Consider the following 14,393-nt stretch of genomic DNA (forward strand, 5'->3'; position numbering starts at 1 on the left):
CCCTAGACGAGCTCCTCCAGCTGCCACATGGGATCTCCCATCCAAGAGCCAGTGGCGAAGAACGACCCACCAGCATGTAACAACTTTTTACTATACTAATAACTATCAGGTAAGGTCTGGCTCCAGAAATGATATGAAGAACCAGCAAGTTTAAAGAAGCCCTCCTCTATTAATTTTAGCACTGTGCATTTCTCCTCTTACTTAAAAAAAAAAAAAAGTTTGCAATGTCATTTCTAAACCTTTAGCATTTAGATGAGCAAATGGAACTAGCATGAGAGGACACGTTTTCCACTATTACATAGGAATAACTTTACGTTTAAAGAGATAAAATTTGAAACACCAAAAAAATCCCATTAAGGGAGGTTTCTGTGTTTTATCTGCTGTTTCAGCACAACTAGAATTGTTCTAGAACTTCCTGTAGGTTATTCTTCCTTTTCAGTTTCATCCCCGCTTCTCCTTGTTGAATATTTTGTTAATGAAAAGAACTGCTAGCTATTTCAATGGAAAAAGTTTTCAAGTCAATACCATTCTTTACAAGTAACACTGCGATGTTGCTGACTATGTGTATCACTTAGCAAAGCCTGTACTGTCAACATGGTGTCATCTAAACGATCAGTTACTCTGAGCTAACTGACTCTGCATGAGCCTGCAAACTGACAGCATGTACATACCATGTGCTTAGAGCAAGCCAGAGAAATACCAGAAAACTAGTGGGGTACAAAATTTGATCCAGTGCTACATACAGTAGTAAATTGAATTTAAACACAGAGGGATTTCTTGTGTAACAGATAACTGCTTTGACAATAAAACAGCCACCTACACAGACTCACCTGGAATCCTTTAATTCAGTAAAGAGTAGAGATCCGTCATCGTTTTTCAAATCGCTCCCATTCATAAATACTTCATTGGCCTTCAACTCTGACACGTCTTGTTGCTCAAATTCTGTAGAGATCAAGCTATGTGCAGTCTGTAAACAGCCCTCTGTCTCCCCCTTGACTTCCTGGGGTAAGTCAATGCCATTTAGTTTTCCTGGAAGTATGAAGGAAAAAACAAAAACAGAGCTTCAGTAACAGATATGCTGTTCTAAATGAATAAAATACGAGTGTCAAAATGACCTTTCCTAGCCAAAATTTGATGCATTCTCATTCTGTAGAGAAATTAATCTAAAGACAAGCTATAACAACATGATTTTTGTTTTTCACCTTCAAAATACATTTGTAAAAAGAAAACATGCTGCCTGCATTTCATACACAAATCATTTTGCATTTAATAATTTTGAATAGCTTCTATTATAAGGATTATTATATTAATATTACAACATTAATAATATATTAATTACATGTTATAGTATTATTATCATAATATTATTAGATATATATTATTATAAGGATTATTCTATTATAACTAGCAACTATGTACTCTATTTAAGCAGAGATTGTGACATTTCTGGAATTTGTGTCTCAGTTCATCACAATGCTATACACTGAGTGACATTTTAACACTGCCAAAACAACACTGAGACACTGGCAGCAACTTAGATCTGACTCATCAAATTTCCTTACCTGATTGATTGGTCTTCTCAAGTCCCAACTCTTCCTCCTCTTCAATGTCTTCTCCCTCGATAACCTCAGACGCAGACTTCCCTTCATTCTGCAACTGAATTCGGGAAGTGTTATTCACAATTGCTTGCTTATTCACAATTGCTTGCATTTCAAGGCATTTCAGAAATGGTTCAATCCTAGCCCTCATGCTAGTCCAAAGCCCAAGAAGAATGGGTAATTTTAAAAAAAATCATTACCAATCAGTAGGTTTTGGAATTGATCTGCAAGTGGTAATGCCAGATCATATTGTTTCTATATGCCTAGAACAAAAATGCAAAGACATTTGGTCTGAACAAGCAATGCAGAAGAATGTATGTCATGGAAAGCTACTGAACATTATTCTAGTGTGCCAGAACTTCTACCCTCATACGGAAGCCAGTTTGTTCAAAGATAACAGAGGAACATAGGGTACAAGACAAGGCCTTCTCTGGGAAAGGTCATTCCACAGATCTAAGAAAACAAGTACCTTGGATTCGTTTTGATCCGATTTTCGTGTTCTTTTCATTATTTCTTCAATTCTCTGTTAAAATGGGGAAAATATTTGCAATGACAGAATTTTATGTTTCAGCATTCTGGTTTAAATGTTCATCACATAAGTTATATATTTAATAAATTTACTACTTTATTCACTGTTGTTAAAGCTCACAAGCCAGAGCTAGCTTTAAAAAAACTACTACTTCTATTTAAATGCACCTGAGACAGTCTGCCGGCTCAGTTTAATACTAACACTTCAACAACTACTTTAGGCTGAGAAACCTTTCTGCTTTCAAAACAGCGTACCTTTTTTCTTTCAAGCCTTTCCTGCATATTTTGCTGCATAATTCTCTCCCTTTCCAGCCGCTGTCTTTCAGCCTCTTCTTGAGCTTTTGCTTCAGCTTCTTCTCTCTGAAAACAAAGCAAGGCCAAAAAAAAAAAAAAAAAAAGGTAAAGAAAAAGATCATCTTATGCACAACTCACTTCCAAGAGCTAAAAGCAGAGCCATTACAGATTCTGGTTTAAGATAGACAGGAGTGGCAGACAATCGCTATTTAATAGTACCATGCATTGCAGCTAAATGCCAATGATACAGTTACTGAAATGAAATTTATATTACTATGACATTTAAAAACTGACTTGAAAAGAATTGCAATTCTTTATTATGATTATGCAAATCTTCTGGATGTTGTTTAGCTAGTCAGAGTTCAAACTGTACTTCAGGATGAGGTTTTTCTAAGAAGGATAATTTATGAAGTAACAGGACAGCAACTGAATTCTGTATGTTTCAAGGTTAATTTAAAAATCTTGGCAGTGAGGTATACTCTGCAAGATACTCTGTGCTGAGCATCTTCTGTTCCTTCTACACTGGAAAATCTTTTCCACTATGACTGGAAAGAAAATAAAAGCATATGACAATTACTTAGAGTGTTGACTACACTTAAGCAAGCTTTTAAAGATATGTTCAGAGACACATTTCAATGCTGTCCATAAGATACAACTCTTTAAACACAAATCACTTCATTGTAAAGCTGCCTTGATTTTCAAAATTAATCTCATTTAAAGAAAGTCCACTTTCTTCAAAACAGTTTCCTTCGCTTAGAAAGACGCCTTTGGAAAGGTACACGTACATTAGTTGTGGAAGACTATCTAGCAACTGGAAAAGCAGACTTGGAAACACTACCAATCTTTCTTTTTGCTCATATGGAATCAGAGGAGGCTGGATGACTTTCCAAACGACCGTTTTCTTATAATCCACAGCAGTACAGTGGTAAAGTGGTCTCAGTACAAATACTTTTGTGTGTGCAAAGTAACCTGCCAGATGGCTAAAAAAAATTTTTTGAAAACTTCTAAAATATCTGCCTCTGTCCCACACTTGAATTCATCAAATGTGGGAAGAAAACACATACAACACTAGGACAAGTAAGAACTGCAAGATATTCTTTAAACCAATCTCCTGTCACGGACAAGATGAACTCTACTTTATATCATTCCTCACAGAGATTTGTCAAAACTGTTCTATGAAAGAAAATAAAAGACAACCCTCTCAAAAACATGTCAGCAGCTTTGTACAAGGAACACAGTTAGAATCGTACAAATAAAAAGACCTGCTGTTGAAGCTCTGCAAGTTTTTCCTGCTCTTCTTGTTCTCGACGGATTCTTTCCTCTTCAGCTTGTCTTTGCTGTTCTTCATAAGCCACTCTCTTTTCTTCCTCCTGTTTGCGGAGCTCCTCTTCCCGTCGTGCTTTTTCTTCAACTGCTCTCTTGGCCATTTCTTGTTCTCTGATTCTAGTGTTTCCAAGATACAGATTACTGACTGGACATTCCCTCCTTTAAAAGTGTGCATGCATGTGAGGCAGACTAGGAAAGCAAGAAAGTTTTCAGTTTGTCCATCATAGAATAATTGCATAATGATACTTTCTGGTGTGGAATTACAAATGCCACCATCCAGACCAGTATAAGGAAAAAGCAGAATAACTTGAAAGAAACTATCTATACACTTAAATGTTCTTTGCTGATTAAGACAAGTCCAAAGCCAGCTTTTCCAATAATGGAATGTCTGATTGAGAACTGGATTAAGAGAGAACTATTTAATAAATACCACCTGCATCCAAAACACGAATGAAGCTCTCAATCACTGATAAACAAATTTCGTCAAGTTTTCTAAAACACTTTTTCTTCTATAGTCCTAGTTCCAGAAATATACTAGAGGTGTTTCACTGCAAGATCATGCAGATGTACAAATCTAATCCAATAAGGGCGTGATGTATTTCTGATCTGTAGCAGATTCTATTAAAGTTCATGACAGCTTAATACCCAGTGAGCAGAAAACAGACAAAATCTGATACTCCATAGTGTACAGAGAAGCTTAGACAGGACCTTATGCAGACTTTACTCTATGACCTGGAGTAAAGATGGTCAGCACAAAATTGTTATTGTTAACAACTTCTTTGTGATGAACCAAATGTATACTGATTTATTGCTTTGAATTATTTAGCTACTACATTTCTGATCCAGATTTGGGATCACTAAAATGAGATTTAATGTACTCACTTTCTGAGTTCACTGAAGTAAAGTTTCATACAGAGAGGCTGAATATTTCAAGACAACAAATATAAATGGCGTAAAAACACATTTTAGATTTGAAGTAAAAGCAGTACTGGTGACTGTTAGGAAAAGGAAGCAGTGATTTGCACTGTGACCATGCATTACATATATACTGAGGTATAGATTAATGATATACACAGCAATTTGTCCTACCTCAAGTTTAATGCTTAGGAAAACGTAAAACTGAAGTGTCCATTTCAACCACACCCACCAAAGAAAACATTTCCTTCTCCTGAACTGTTACCTTTCCTCTTCCTCTCTCTGAATTCTTTCTTGGTCTTCCCGCTCTCTTTGCTCTCGTGCCAGACGTCGTTTCTCTGCCAAGATTTTAGCAGCTTCTTCAGCTGTGGTGGTCCCTGCTACTGCTTTGCTACCTGATTCTGCAACGTTTAAAAGAAAATTGCTGTTAAAAAGACCTAGCAACTTAAAATGAAGAAAGACGTTTTAACTGTGAGATTTTTTTCTTGGCCAACCAACCCACTACATTTTTAGATCAGCACTCATCACTCAGTAAGTATACTGTGTATAGAGGCCCACAAGAGCCAAAGGGCAGTCCTAATGAGAAGGCGGCAGCGCACCAACATCTCCCTAACACTGAGATAACAGATCATTGCAACTACAGCATTCCAGCCATGTTTCAGACAATACAGTTTAATGGTATTCTCCAATTACCATGGAACTTAAAAATGTATTTCTAAAAAGATATTTTCATTCTAATACAATTAGAAACGCTTAAAAGAAAATTGAAGAAATACTGCTTCAGGAAATACACTTAACTTCCTTCTAATAAAACTGAATGCATATCCGTGATTATAAAGAGGAAATGTGAAACAAGAGAAGTTTTAAAACGAATAACATTAACGCCTTCATATTTATAGGGTATCTTTGGATGCAAATAATCACCTATTTAATTTGGCCTTGAAGGCACATACTAAAGCCTTCAGCAGTATCATATTTTAGCAAAAAATCATTCTCCAGTTTACATAGAGATTAAACCAGCCCCAGCCACCAGGTTAGTAGACATTTATATAGCCCTGCAGTTTTTGTTTGTTCACCCTGCCTGGTGTTATGAACCTCAGAGATACTATTATAAATAAATAAATATATTATAAATATAATAATATATTATAAATATAACTATATTTTAAATAAATAAATAAAAATCCCTTGCCATCCAGTTGCTCTCAATATATATTGAAATAACTATGATTTTTACCAGTTATTCCCACTCTCTAGAATTAACACTGTTCCACCATTACTAGAGGTCATCTGAATATTCACCCTTGGTGTCAGTAGAGCAACAGAACCGTAACATTGGTCAGGATGCGTCTTTCTTCTTTTTAATATCTCACAAATTAGCACATATATGTTTGCTTAAGTTTTAGAAAGCCTTCAAGCCAAGTTAATTTTCATGAACACTGACATCAGGGTTTTATCCGTTATTTTGCTTCCAACCTAAAGAAAAGTCATTCAAAACACAATGCCATCATTAGGCACTTTAATACCTGAAAATCTGTTTAAATCCTGTGGACACGTAATCGCTACCTGCAGCTATAGGCCATAATTCACTGAGTACACTCTTAATTGCAGAATCATAGTAGTGCTTTGTGCATAAAAATTTTTCTTGCAGCCCCAGGAAAAGGATTACAGCACTGACAGAGAGCAGTCACAGTAAAGTTTTCTGATAGTTAGGTTTACCCAACGTTGAAACTGAAGCTCCTCCTCAGAATGCACATTGCATCTTATTTGGGCAAAAATACAGTTATGTCGGTACAAACAGGAATCCAACCACGATGCTTCTAAATCTGAGCTCTGCCAAAAGGGAACCTCCTCCACCTCCTCCTCAAGTACGAAAGATCGGCTCCTTGCAGTTGTGAGAACTATTAGCAGAATCTGCCTACTCAAGAGTTGCATGAACTAAGTGTTCTTCTTTCTATATTCTGCAAATTTTTCATTTAAAGGGGGGAGGCAACATTTAATGTTGCCAGTATATAACCATAAAGAAAATCAAAATGGCTCTCTTCTCCTTTGCCACCCAAGTGTCTTGGCAGTTTAAACTAGACACTTTTTACATCAAAGGCCATCTTCCATTATGCACAGCAACCAGCACAGCACCCCTATTTTGACACTACAGGAATCTCAATGATATCAAAATTGGTTGATTTAACTCTTTCCCCCATCAAAACTGAATCTAAAACAGATAAATTAGTTCTCAGCAAGAAGCCTAACAGCTTTAGGCTTTTCAGGTATAGGTTTTAGGATTATAACATGGTAATAACATGGTAATAAGAGCTTGAAATACTATGAATATCTGGTATCAAAAATGATAGAAAATTAGTCAAAAAAATATTCAGAATACCACAGATATGGAAAGAACAGGGGGAGCATAAAAGCAAAAAGTATAGCAGACCTCAAGTCTATGAAAGATCTTTCTATTGCATTTTAACTGCTGAAACACAATTCCCATATGGTTACTTCAAGTGCTTTCATGCCCATGTGCCCTTTGTAGTTTGTTTCCATAGGGCTGGACATGGGACTTCCCAACATGATGGCTAACATGCCTTAACAATATTATTCTACAGTTTTATACTCAGCTCCATTTTCATTGTACTCCCACCTGTCATTATTGTCTCTTTTCTGTCATTTTCATGATAGAAAGGTGAAGAGGGAAACAGGTGAGAGAGCTGTCTCAGAACATTTGTAAAATGCCTCTAAAGGACTAATAGCTTATCTGCCGATCTTACTTAGTTCTAGCTTGTGGTTTAAGAGCAAAGAGGTGCTTTTAAGATTCTTGCAGCCATTAGGAATATGGACTGCTCGAAGTAGTTCCTCTCCAGCAGTATTATCCTGCCAGCGAAGTAGAAAGGATGCAGGAAACCTGTAACTTAAGAAGAGGGGGAAGTTGAATCTCCTCCTCTTCTCCCATTAATCAGGACTTTTTTTTTTAACAAGGTGAAAAGAATACTACACAGATCTACTATGTGAGGAGAATCTGGTGTCAGTTCATTACTGGACCATTATTTTCTAGCCTGACAACAAGAGCACAAATGTGTTTGTGTTGTACTATTAGTTGGAGACATGGAGGATTCCAGATCATTTCAAGGCAAGTCATGTATTCACAGTTAATCTAGGAATCATATTCCAAAGCCTTCACTATTTAGATAGAAAAGAAGCGAGGCTCCATGATAGTTTATTACCTATCATCATGCATAAGGTGAGAGCTCATGAAGGAGCACTTATGCTTAAAGTTGAAACAAGCCTTTTAACTCTCAAAGAAGCTGCGAAAGGCTGCTGCCAGAAATGACAACTGCTCCGAGTCACTGAAAAATAAGAAAGTGTTTTACTGCAGAACAGTGTATTTTAGTATGAAGACACAAAGAGCAAGACAAAGACTTGATTGCTGTCTGTCAGCAACAGGCAATCAAGCTTAGTTTGAGGGTGAAGAGATGGTATGAAGACAGAAGTACACAAAGCTGAAATTAGGTTGAACCTACAAGACCTGGAGACTGATTTGCCATATGCCATTGGTGTGCTTTGATTTCAGAAGCTGCCTGAAATATGGTATTGCACCAACCCACAAGGTAAACTGTCTACACAGATGTCCATCATTAGTTCCTTTTCTTCATTATCTATTGCACACACTGTGAAAAGTGAAAGCAACTTTTTTTTTTTTTAATAAGAGCAAAGATTTTGCCTCTCTTGGCAATATTGCATCGTACCAAGACATTGAAAAAGATAAACCAAATCATCTCTAGGTTGAAGAACATGGCCACAATTTCCTCATATGTGCCAAAGATGAAGAGCTTCACCCAGTCCCATTACAAACCACTACAGAGATGTCTAGCTCGGAGATTAGCAATTAAATAAAATGGAAACTGATAAACTGGGCTAATACAGCTCCAGAAATCAGTGCAGACAGGAGACAGGTGAAGCATCCAAGGAACAAGGACAGGTGTTCTTATTCCAGAACTGGAAGATACAGGAATAGGACATGTTATAGAGGTTTCAACCAACTGCTGACACTATTAACAATTGATTATGCCCTCTCTGAGGCATGCAAGACATTTATCACAGTGTGCATCGAGAGATGGACATTCTGACTGCAAAGATGAATGACGTGACACTGAAGACGCATATGCAACTCATTGACATTTGACTACAATATCTGAGCTTCCTTCTACAGGAACATATGCTCAAAGAACTGTACCATAAATGAGTTCTTCAGATGACTAATAGTATTTCACATCCAACATCACATAATGTCAGGAAGTGTCTCAAAAATCACAGACAACTGTAGCAGCTGAGGAATGCACAACAGGAACTGTACATGCAGTAACGTGCAGCAAGCATATGTTCCCACTTACCTATTTCTGAAGGATTTTCACCCTCAGTACTGCCCATTGGCTGTAGTTTAAACTCCAGAGATCCCACCTTTTCCTCTTAAGTCTCCCCTAAGTCCTTCTCCACAGAGTAATGCCTGTAAGACCTCATTAGAAGGCTCTCCCAGACTCTGTTCTGGAGATGGCACATGGTGTTCTTCCAGTAAGAGGGACAGAGGCTGTGCTTACTTGGCACAATGAAAAGGACTAGGAGACTAACTGTTTATCCAGTATACGGCTCTCCTTAATCTACCACAGTAATTTCTCAGCATGACACATTCACTTTTTCCCTGAGGCAGCATGTTCACTGGAATCCAGACTGAGGCAGCCTCCTAGCTTTGTGAGAACTGGCTTTCAGACAGAGATGTACCAATAGTTGATTTATTCCCACAAGCAGGTTTCTACACAAGCAATTATAAGAACTATTGAATGCACTGGAAGACCTTTGTATAGTTTAACTATTGACTTTGCAAGCCTCAAGCTAACAGATCTCTCAACATCCTGAAGTCCAGAAGGCAAACAGGATTTCTATTTTTCTTAAGGTTATAGTACAACCAATAATATTGAAAGCTCCTGACTTAAGTCTTCAATAATCAAGTTGAATAAACCAACTATTGCACTAAAATCCACTACCACATAAAACTACTATATAAGTAATCATGTAATCACTATATAAGCTTCCACCTTATAGCATCCTAATCTCCAGTGGTCTGCCTCATGAATGAATTATTTTATCAGTTCTAGTATATGCTGGAGATCTCTTGAATAAGAGTTTCAGTCATGGAGATGCACTCACCTTCTTTGGTCTTCGTGCTAGCTGCTACTGCATCCCTGTCCAAGGCTGGTGAAGCACCTTGCTCTTGTCCCATTCCTTCTGTGCTCTTTTCCTTTGGTTTGCTCTCTGCTTCACTTTTCTTTTTGGTAATGTTTATAACACCTGGTATGAGAGGTGGACGTTGGATGGGTGCTGGTTTAGAGATCAGAGTAGGAGATGGTGGCCTTTGTTTTGATATACTAGGTGAAGGTGGGCGAGTCTTTTGTCTGCTGAAGTAAAGAATATTTTTCAGGGATATCAGCAAAAAACTCAAATACACAACAGAGGACAATGGTCTAGTTTGTACTATGCACCTTGGTTTTAAAAATAAATACATACACAAATACTGCTACCTTTCTCATTAACCTTAAACAGAGGATTCTGAAATACCCTGGGCACCTGGGCTCCTTACTAATGGACTAACATCCAAGCATGTCTTTTAGATCAGTTCTGCTTTTACTCCATGTCAAGGATAAACCTTGTGATTCCAGTCTAAGGAATTCCTACCATAATACAGGTAGATTGACTTCTTCAGAAGCTTGCATGCTTCCCATTGGTTTCAGTGTAAAGATCATACAAAAAAACAGAAGTAGTTTGTCTGCACAAAGGAGACAAAGGCTTAAGTAAGTGCTGCATTCCTCAACGTGCAAAAAAAGAGAAATCAGACCACAAGTGAAATCCTTGTGTATATCAACACGGTGTAGCATAGGCCATCTGAATTCTAACAGCACAGCTTTCTTTGAGACAGAAAGCAGCCTTCATTTTGTTCTGAATAAGCTATTTAACCAGGACACATACCTAACTGTAGAAGGTGATGGAGGACGCTTCACCAAATTAGCAGGAGAAGGGGATCTTCTACGGGCAGACACGGATGGTGAGGGAGGGCGTCTTAACCCAGAACCTGGGGATGGTTTTTCCACCTCTGATTTCTAAGAAGATATGTAATAATAAAATAATGCTCACTCTAGGATACATTAAAGACAGGGTAGCTGCTACCACAACAAACATACAACTCCTCAAAAACATGAACTTCACATTTCCTTTATGTTCCAAAATACAGACCCAGTCATTATGTTACCTAAATGAAACTTTAGGAACCATAAGCAGAAAACAGCTTGCCATTAAGATACCAGAGAGACCAAGGATCATAAAATTTCAATTCTATTTCAATACTGTATTTTTGAAGCACGCACTATCAGACATCTCAATAACAAAGCACATAAACAAATCCTGAACTGTTCCAAACCCCCAGATTAATACAAACCTAATTCCTGTGGATTTTGAACAAACCTGGGTTGAATCTGGTGAACTTGCATCAGATGAAGGTACAGAGGGCTTCAATCTGTCGATGCTACGACTGCGCACGGGCACTTTAGGAGTTGGGACTGGGGAACTGATGGAACTGGCTGAAGCTGAACGAGGACAGAGGTGAGATTCTATAAAAGTTAGGAATTTGACAAGACAAAACAAGAACCAAGTGCACAGCATAGGAATAGGAGAAAAGAGGGAAAAAGAGAGAAAGAAAGATTGTGTGTGTTAGAAACCATACAGAGAAACATCACAGGAAGTGCACATTGCAATGGGTCATGGACACAGACACCACCACCACACGATTAGTACTTTGGAAGCAACAGCACTAAGAATAAAACCATTCTGAAAGCAGAGTCTGAAGTAGATAAAAATAAAATGCTTTTCCAAACATTGCCTGATTTTGCAATACACCAGTATTTCAGTCAAGATGCATCTCATCACAAATACTTCAGAACAGTTTTAATGGCTTAGCATGATTCTTTACAGATTCTTCATTCAAATTTTAAGTACATTCCCCCCATACTCATGGAGGAAAATTTCCTTCTGTTCACAACGTACTTGCAAAGCAGAATTACTTTAGGAATCTGAGCATTACTTCACAGACATTTCTTGTGAAATAAGCATTTATGCAACAGTGTTTTATTCTACTTTGCCTCTCTAACCCCTTTATTACTATTTATGTGCACCCTTTATCCACGTTGACAAATCGAAGTTAAGTAGTGTAAAATAAACATATAAGAGAGAGGAATCAACTGCTCAACTAAAATAGCTTTTCTACCTTAGGTGTCAATCTCTTCACAAATAATACAATATTGAAAGAAACTATATCTTCTAATTACTACTTTAACTAAAATAATCATAGATGGACAAGCATACATATATGTAAAAATCTACTTCTGAAATGAGACAAGCGATTTTTCTAGAGTATGAATAAATTGTGACAGATGCCAGCACTTAATTTTGTAACTTTATGGAAAATACATTTTATTTTTATATTTGCAGCGTTTGTGGAAGGAGAACTGTATTCTGTTTGTGCTTAGTTTGTGCTAAAGCACAGGTAGGTATTTACCAAAAAGAAGAAAGTACTTCTAAGTAAAATGATAAGAATGTAAAAGTTATCTTTAATTCAGCAATAGTGAATAAGTCACATGCTGTCAGTAATGGTGAAAAAGATGGTATTTCCCCACATAACATGATCTGAAATACTCATGATAAAATAAAAATGGCACATAGATAGCTGTGCAAAAATATGACCACTGACTGTGAACCAAAAATCTGATTACACAAGGGGAGCAGTGCAGAAATGTTACCATTAACAAGGACCAAGTTAAGTGGCATAAGATTAAAAAAAAAAAAAAGATGGAAGAATACACTAAAGAAACGAGCAAAACTGGGAATGCAAGTTATGAAGTAAGAGAGGAGAAAGGACTCCACATTGGTTCCACACAAATATTTACCGGGGCATACTTAACACCAGTAATAAGACATGTGGAATGCAGCTAGGCCTTCCTTGCAACAGAATGTGATGTAGAGATTCTTTTGCTAGTACTACACTGAGCCACTGTGTGAGCTTACCAGCTCAGTCTGGAGCAGTGTAAAATTACTTGGGCCAGACAGGGTTTCTCCACTATGTACTCCTTCTGGTATGCTACTTACTACTCCTAGTCGTTCTGAGTGCAGCCAGCTCAGTGCTCCCTGCACTTAGGTTAAGACAACCCTTTTGCCATGTTTGTACAAGAGTTTCTCCCCCTAAAGAAATTTAGGCCTTGAACTTACTTCTTTCAGCCTCCTTTGAAATGATATATATATTTATTCTTCCCTTTTGTTAATTTCCTAGCACTGCTCTCTGACCAGTATTTCTCAGATTCATTTCAGTATACACCGAAATGCAGATCTCCAAGTCAGTTAAAAAACAAAAAAAAGGAAAAAACAAAACAAGTATCAGAATTTTGGTTCTCCACAAACCAAGTAAACTGGCACTGTTTAAGTTTTAAAAGCCAGTGTTTTTCTCTGGTTTTACTAAATAAACACACAACATAGCATATGAATCAGTTGTCACTGACCAAAGAAAATATTGGATAAGTAATATTATACATAACCATACATTAACTGTCTGATCCAGACTGAAACACAGCAGTTAGCAACTATCATGTTAAGTTCTTGCTTGAAGAACGACTGCAAAAAACTTTCACTTTGCTGCCCTCCTGTTACCTGAGGGATCTTGTCCATCAGCCGATAATGTAGCAGCACTTTTACTCCTAGCTAAGGATGCCTGTGTAGGGGCGAGGAGGCGACTGATAACGCTACTGTCCAGAGGACTGACCTGGGAGCGGCGAGCTAAATGATGGGAACAAATCAAAAAGGATCCAACATGAAATCATATAATGAAAAAGACAAGCAGTACAAAGCAAAGGAGGTTTGTGAGCATTGTTGCAAATCATAGCAGTTTTAGAAGAAAAACACCGAAGTCATGGAGAGAGAAATCCAAACTAATAGCATAGAAAGATTAAACACTGCAATCTCTTATGCTGCACTTGTCCTCGGCTTGCTTAATAGCAATCAATTTAATACATGGAGACAGATGCATACAACGGGGATGAATGCTGAAGTCAGTCAAAATAGGAAAAATTTTGACGCAGCTCTTCAGAGCTATACACTCTACATTGCAAGAAAGGTTATTCTGATATAAACAGACTTTCAAGCCAAAGTGAATGGTTATCATCAGGCATCATTTGCACAGACAAATGGATAGCACTCATCAATCTCTCAAACAGGAAAGATTCTGAAAAAGAATAATGCTTTTTCCACTGTTGGCAACAGCTGCTAAAAGGAAAGTTTCAGAATTGTTAAAGGGAAAAAAGAGTTAGAAAAGTTGCTAGTCTTCTGCTTTAGAAAGAGTCCCTAGAAAAAAAAAAGGTATTTGTAACCTAGTGGGGAATACACAGAACAAAGGAGACTGAAGTGAAACCAGTTTCCTCCATCATTCACATGCAGAAAGTTCAGATGAGCAGCAGGAGCAGAGAAGTTGCTATTAAACTGAATAGTGAAAGAGAGCTTAGAAAGCAAAAGTAAGATTTAACTAAGAAGTGAAAACATCACTAACATTTTTATTGTATCTTACACTTAATCCTACCAGCTTTCAAATACACCTCTCTCCTGAGCAGAGACTTTCTGCAATCTACTTAGAGCACAACCTAACAGAGTCAA

General features: G+C 37.4%; 1 protein-coding gene across 15 annotated transcripts in view; it reads right to left on the reverse strand.

Moving 5' to 3' along the window:
* MAP7D3 (MAP7 domain containing 3) overlaps window positions 1-14,393 on the reverse strand; it is a 46,392-nt gene that overhangs the window by 4,646 nt on the left and 27,353 nt on the right. For 6 of the 15 annotated variants that reach the window (XM_038184002.2, XM_072043022.1, XM_072043027.1 and 3 more), the window contains 10 exons: window positions 13,398-13,523; window positions 11,166-11,311; window positions 10,674-10,804; window positions 9,858-10,105; window positions 4,927-5,062; window positions 3,683-3,863; window positions 2,382-2,486; window positions 2,068-2,121; window positions 1,563-1,656; window positions 831-1,029 (listed from right to left, as the gene is read on the reverse strand). In XM_038184002.2, coding sequence (XP_038039930.1) covers window positions 831-1,029; window positions 1,563-1,656; window positions 2,068-2,121; window positions 2,382-2,486; window positions 3,683-3,863; window positions 4,927-5,062; window positions 9,858-10,105; window positions 10,674-10,804; window positions 11,166-11,311; window positions 13,398-13,523 — 1,420 coding nt within the window. The remainder of the gene's footprint in view (window positions 1-830; window positions 1,030-1,562; window positions 1,657-2,067; window positions 2,122-2,381; window positions 2,487-3,682; window positions 3,864-4,926; window positions 5,063-9,857; window positions 10,106-10,673; window positions 10,805-11,165; window positions 11,312-13,397; window positions 13,524-14,393) is intronic. The other 9 variants (XM_072043020.1, XM_072043018.1, XM_072043026.1 and 6 more) reach the window with 4 other exon arrangements.

This window comes from Anas platyrhynchos, chromosome 10, assembly GCF_047663525.1.
Source record: "Anas platyrhynchos isolate ZD024472 breed Pekin duck chromosome 10, IASCAAS_PekinDuck_T2T, whole genome shotgun sequence".
Taxonomy (NCBI): domain Eukaryota; kingdom Metazoa; phylum Chordata; class Aves; order Anseriformes; family Anatidae; genus Anas; species Anas platyrhynchos.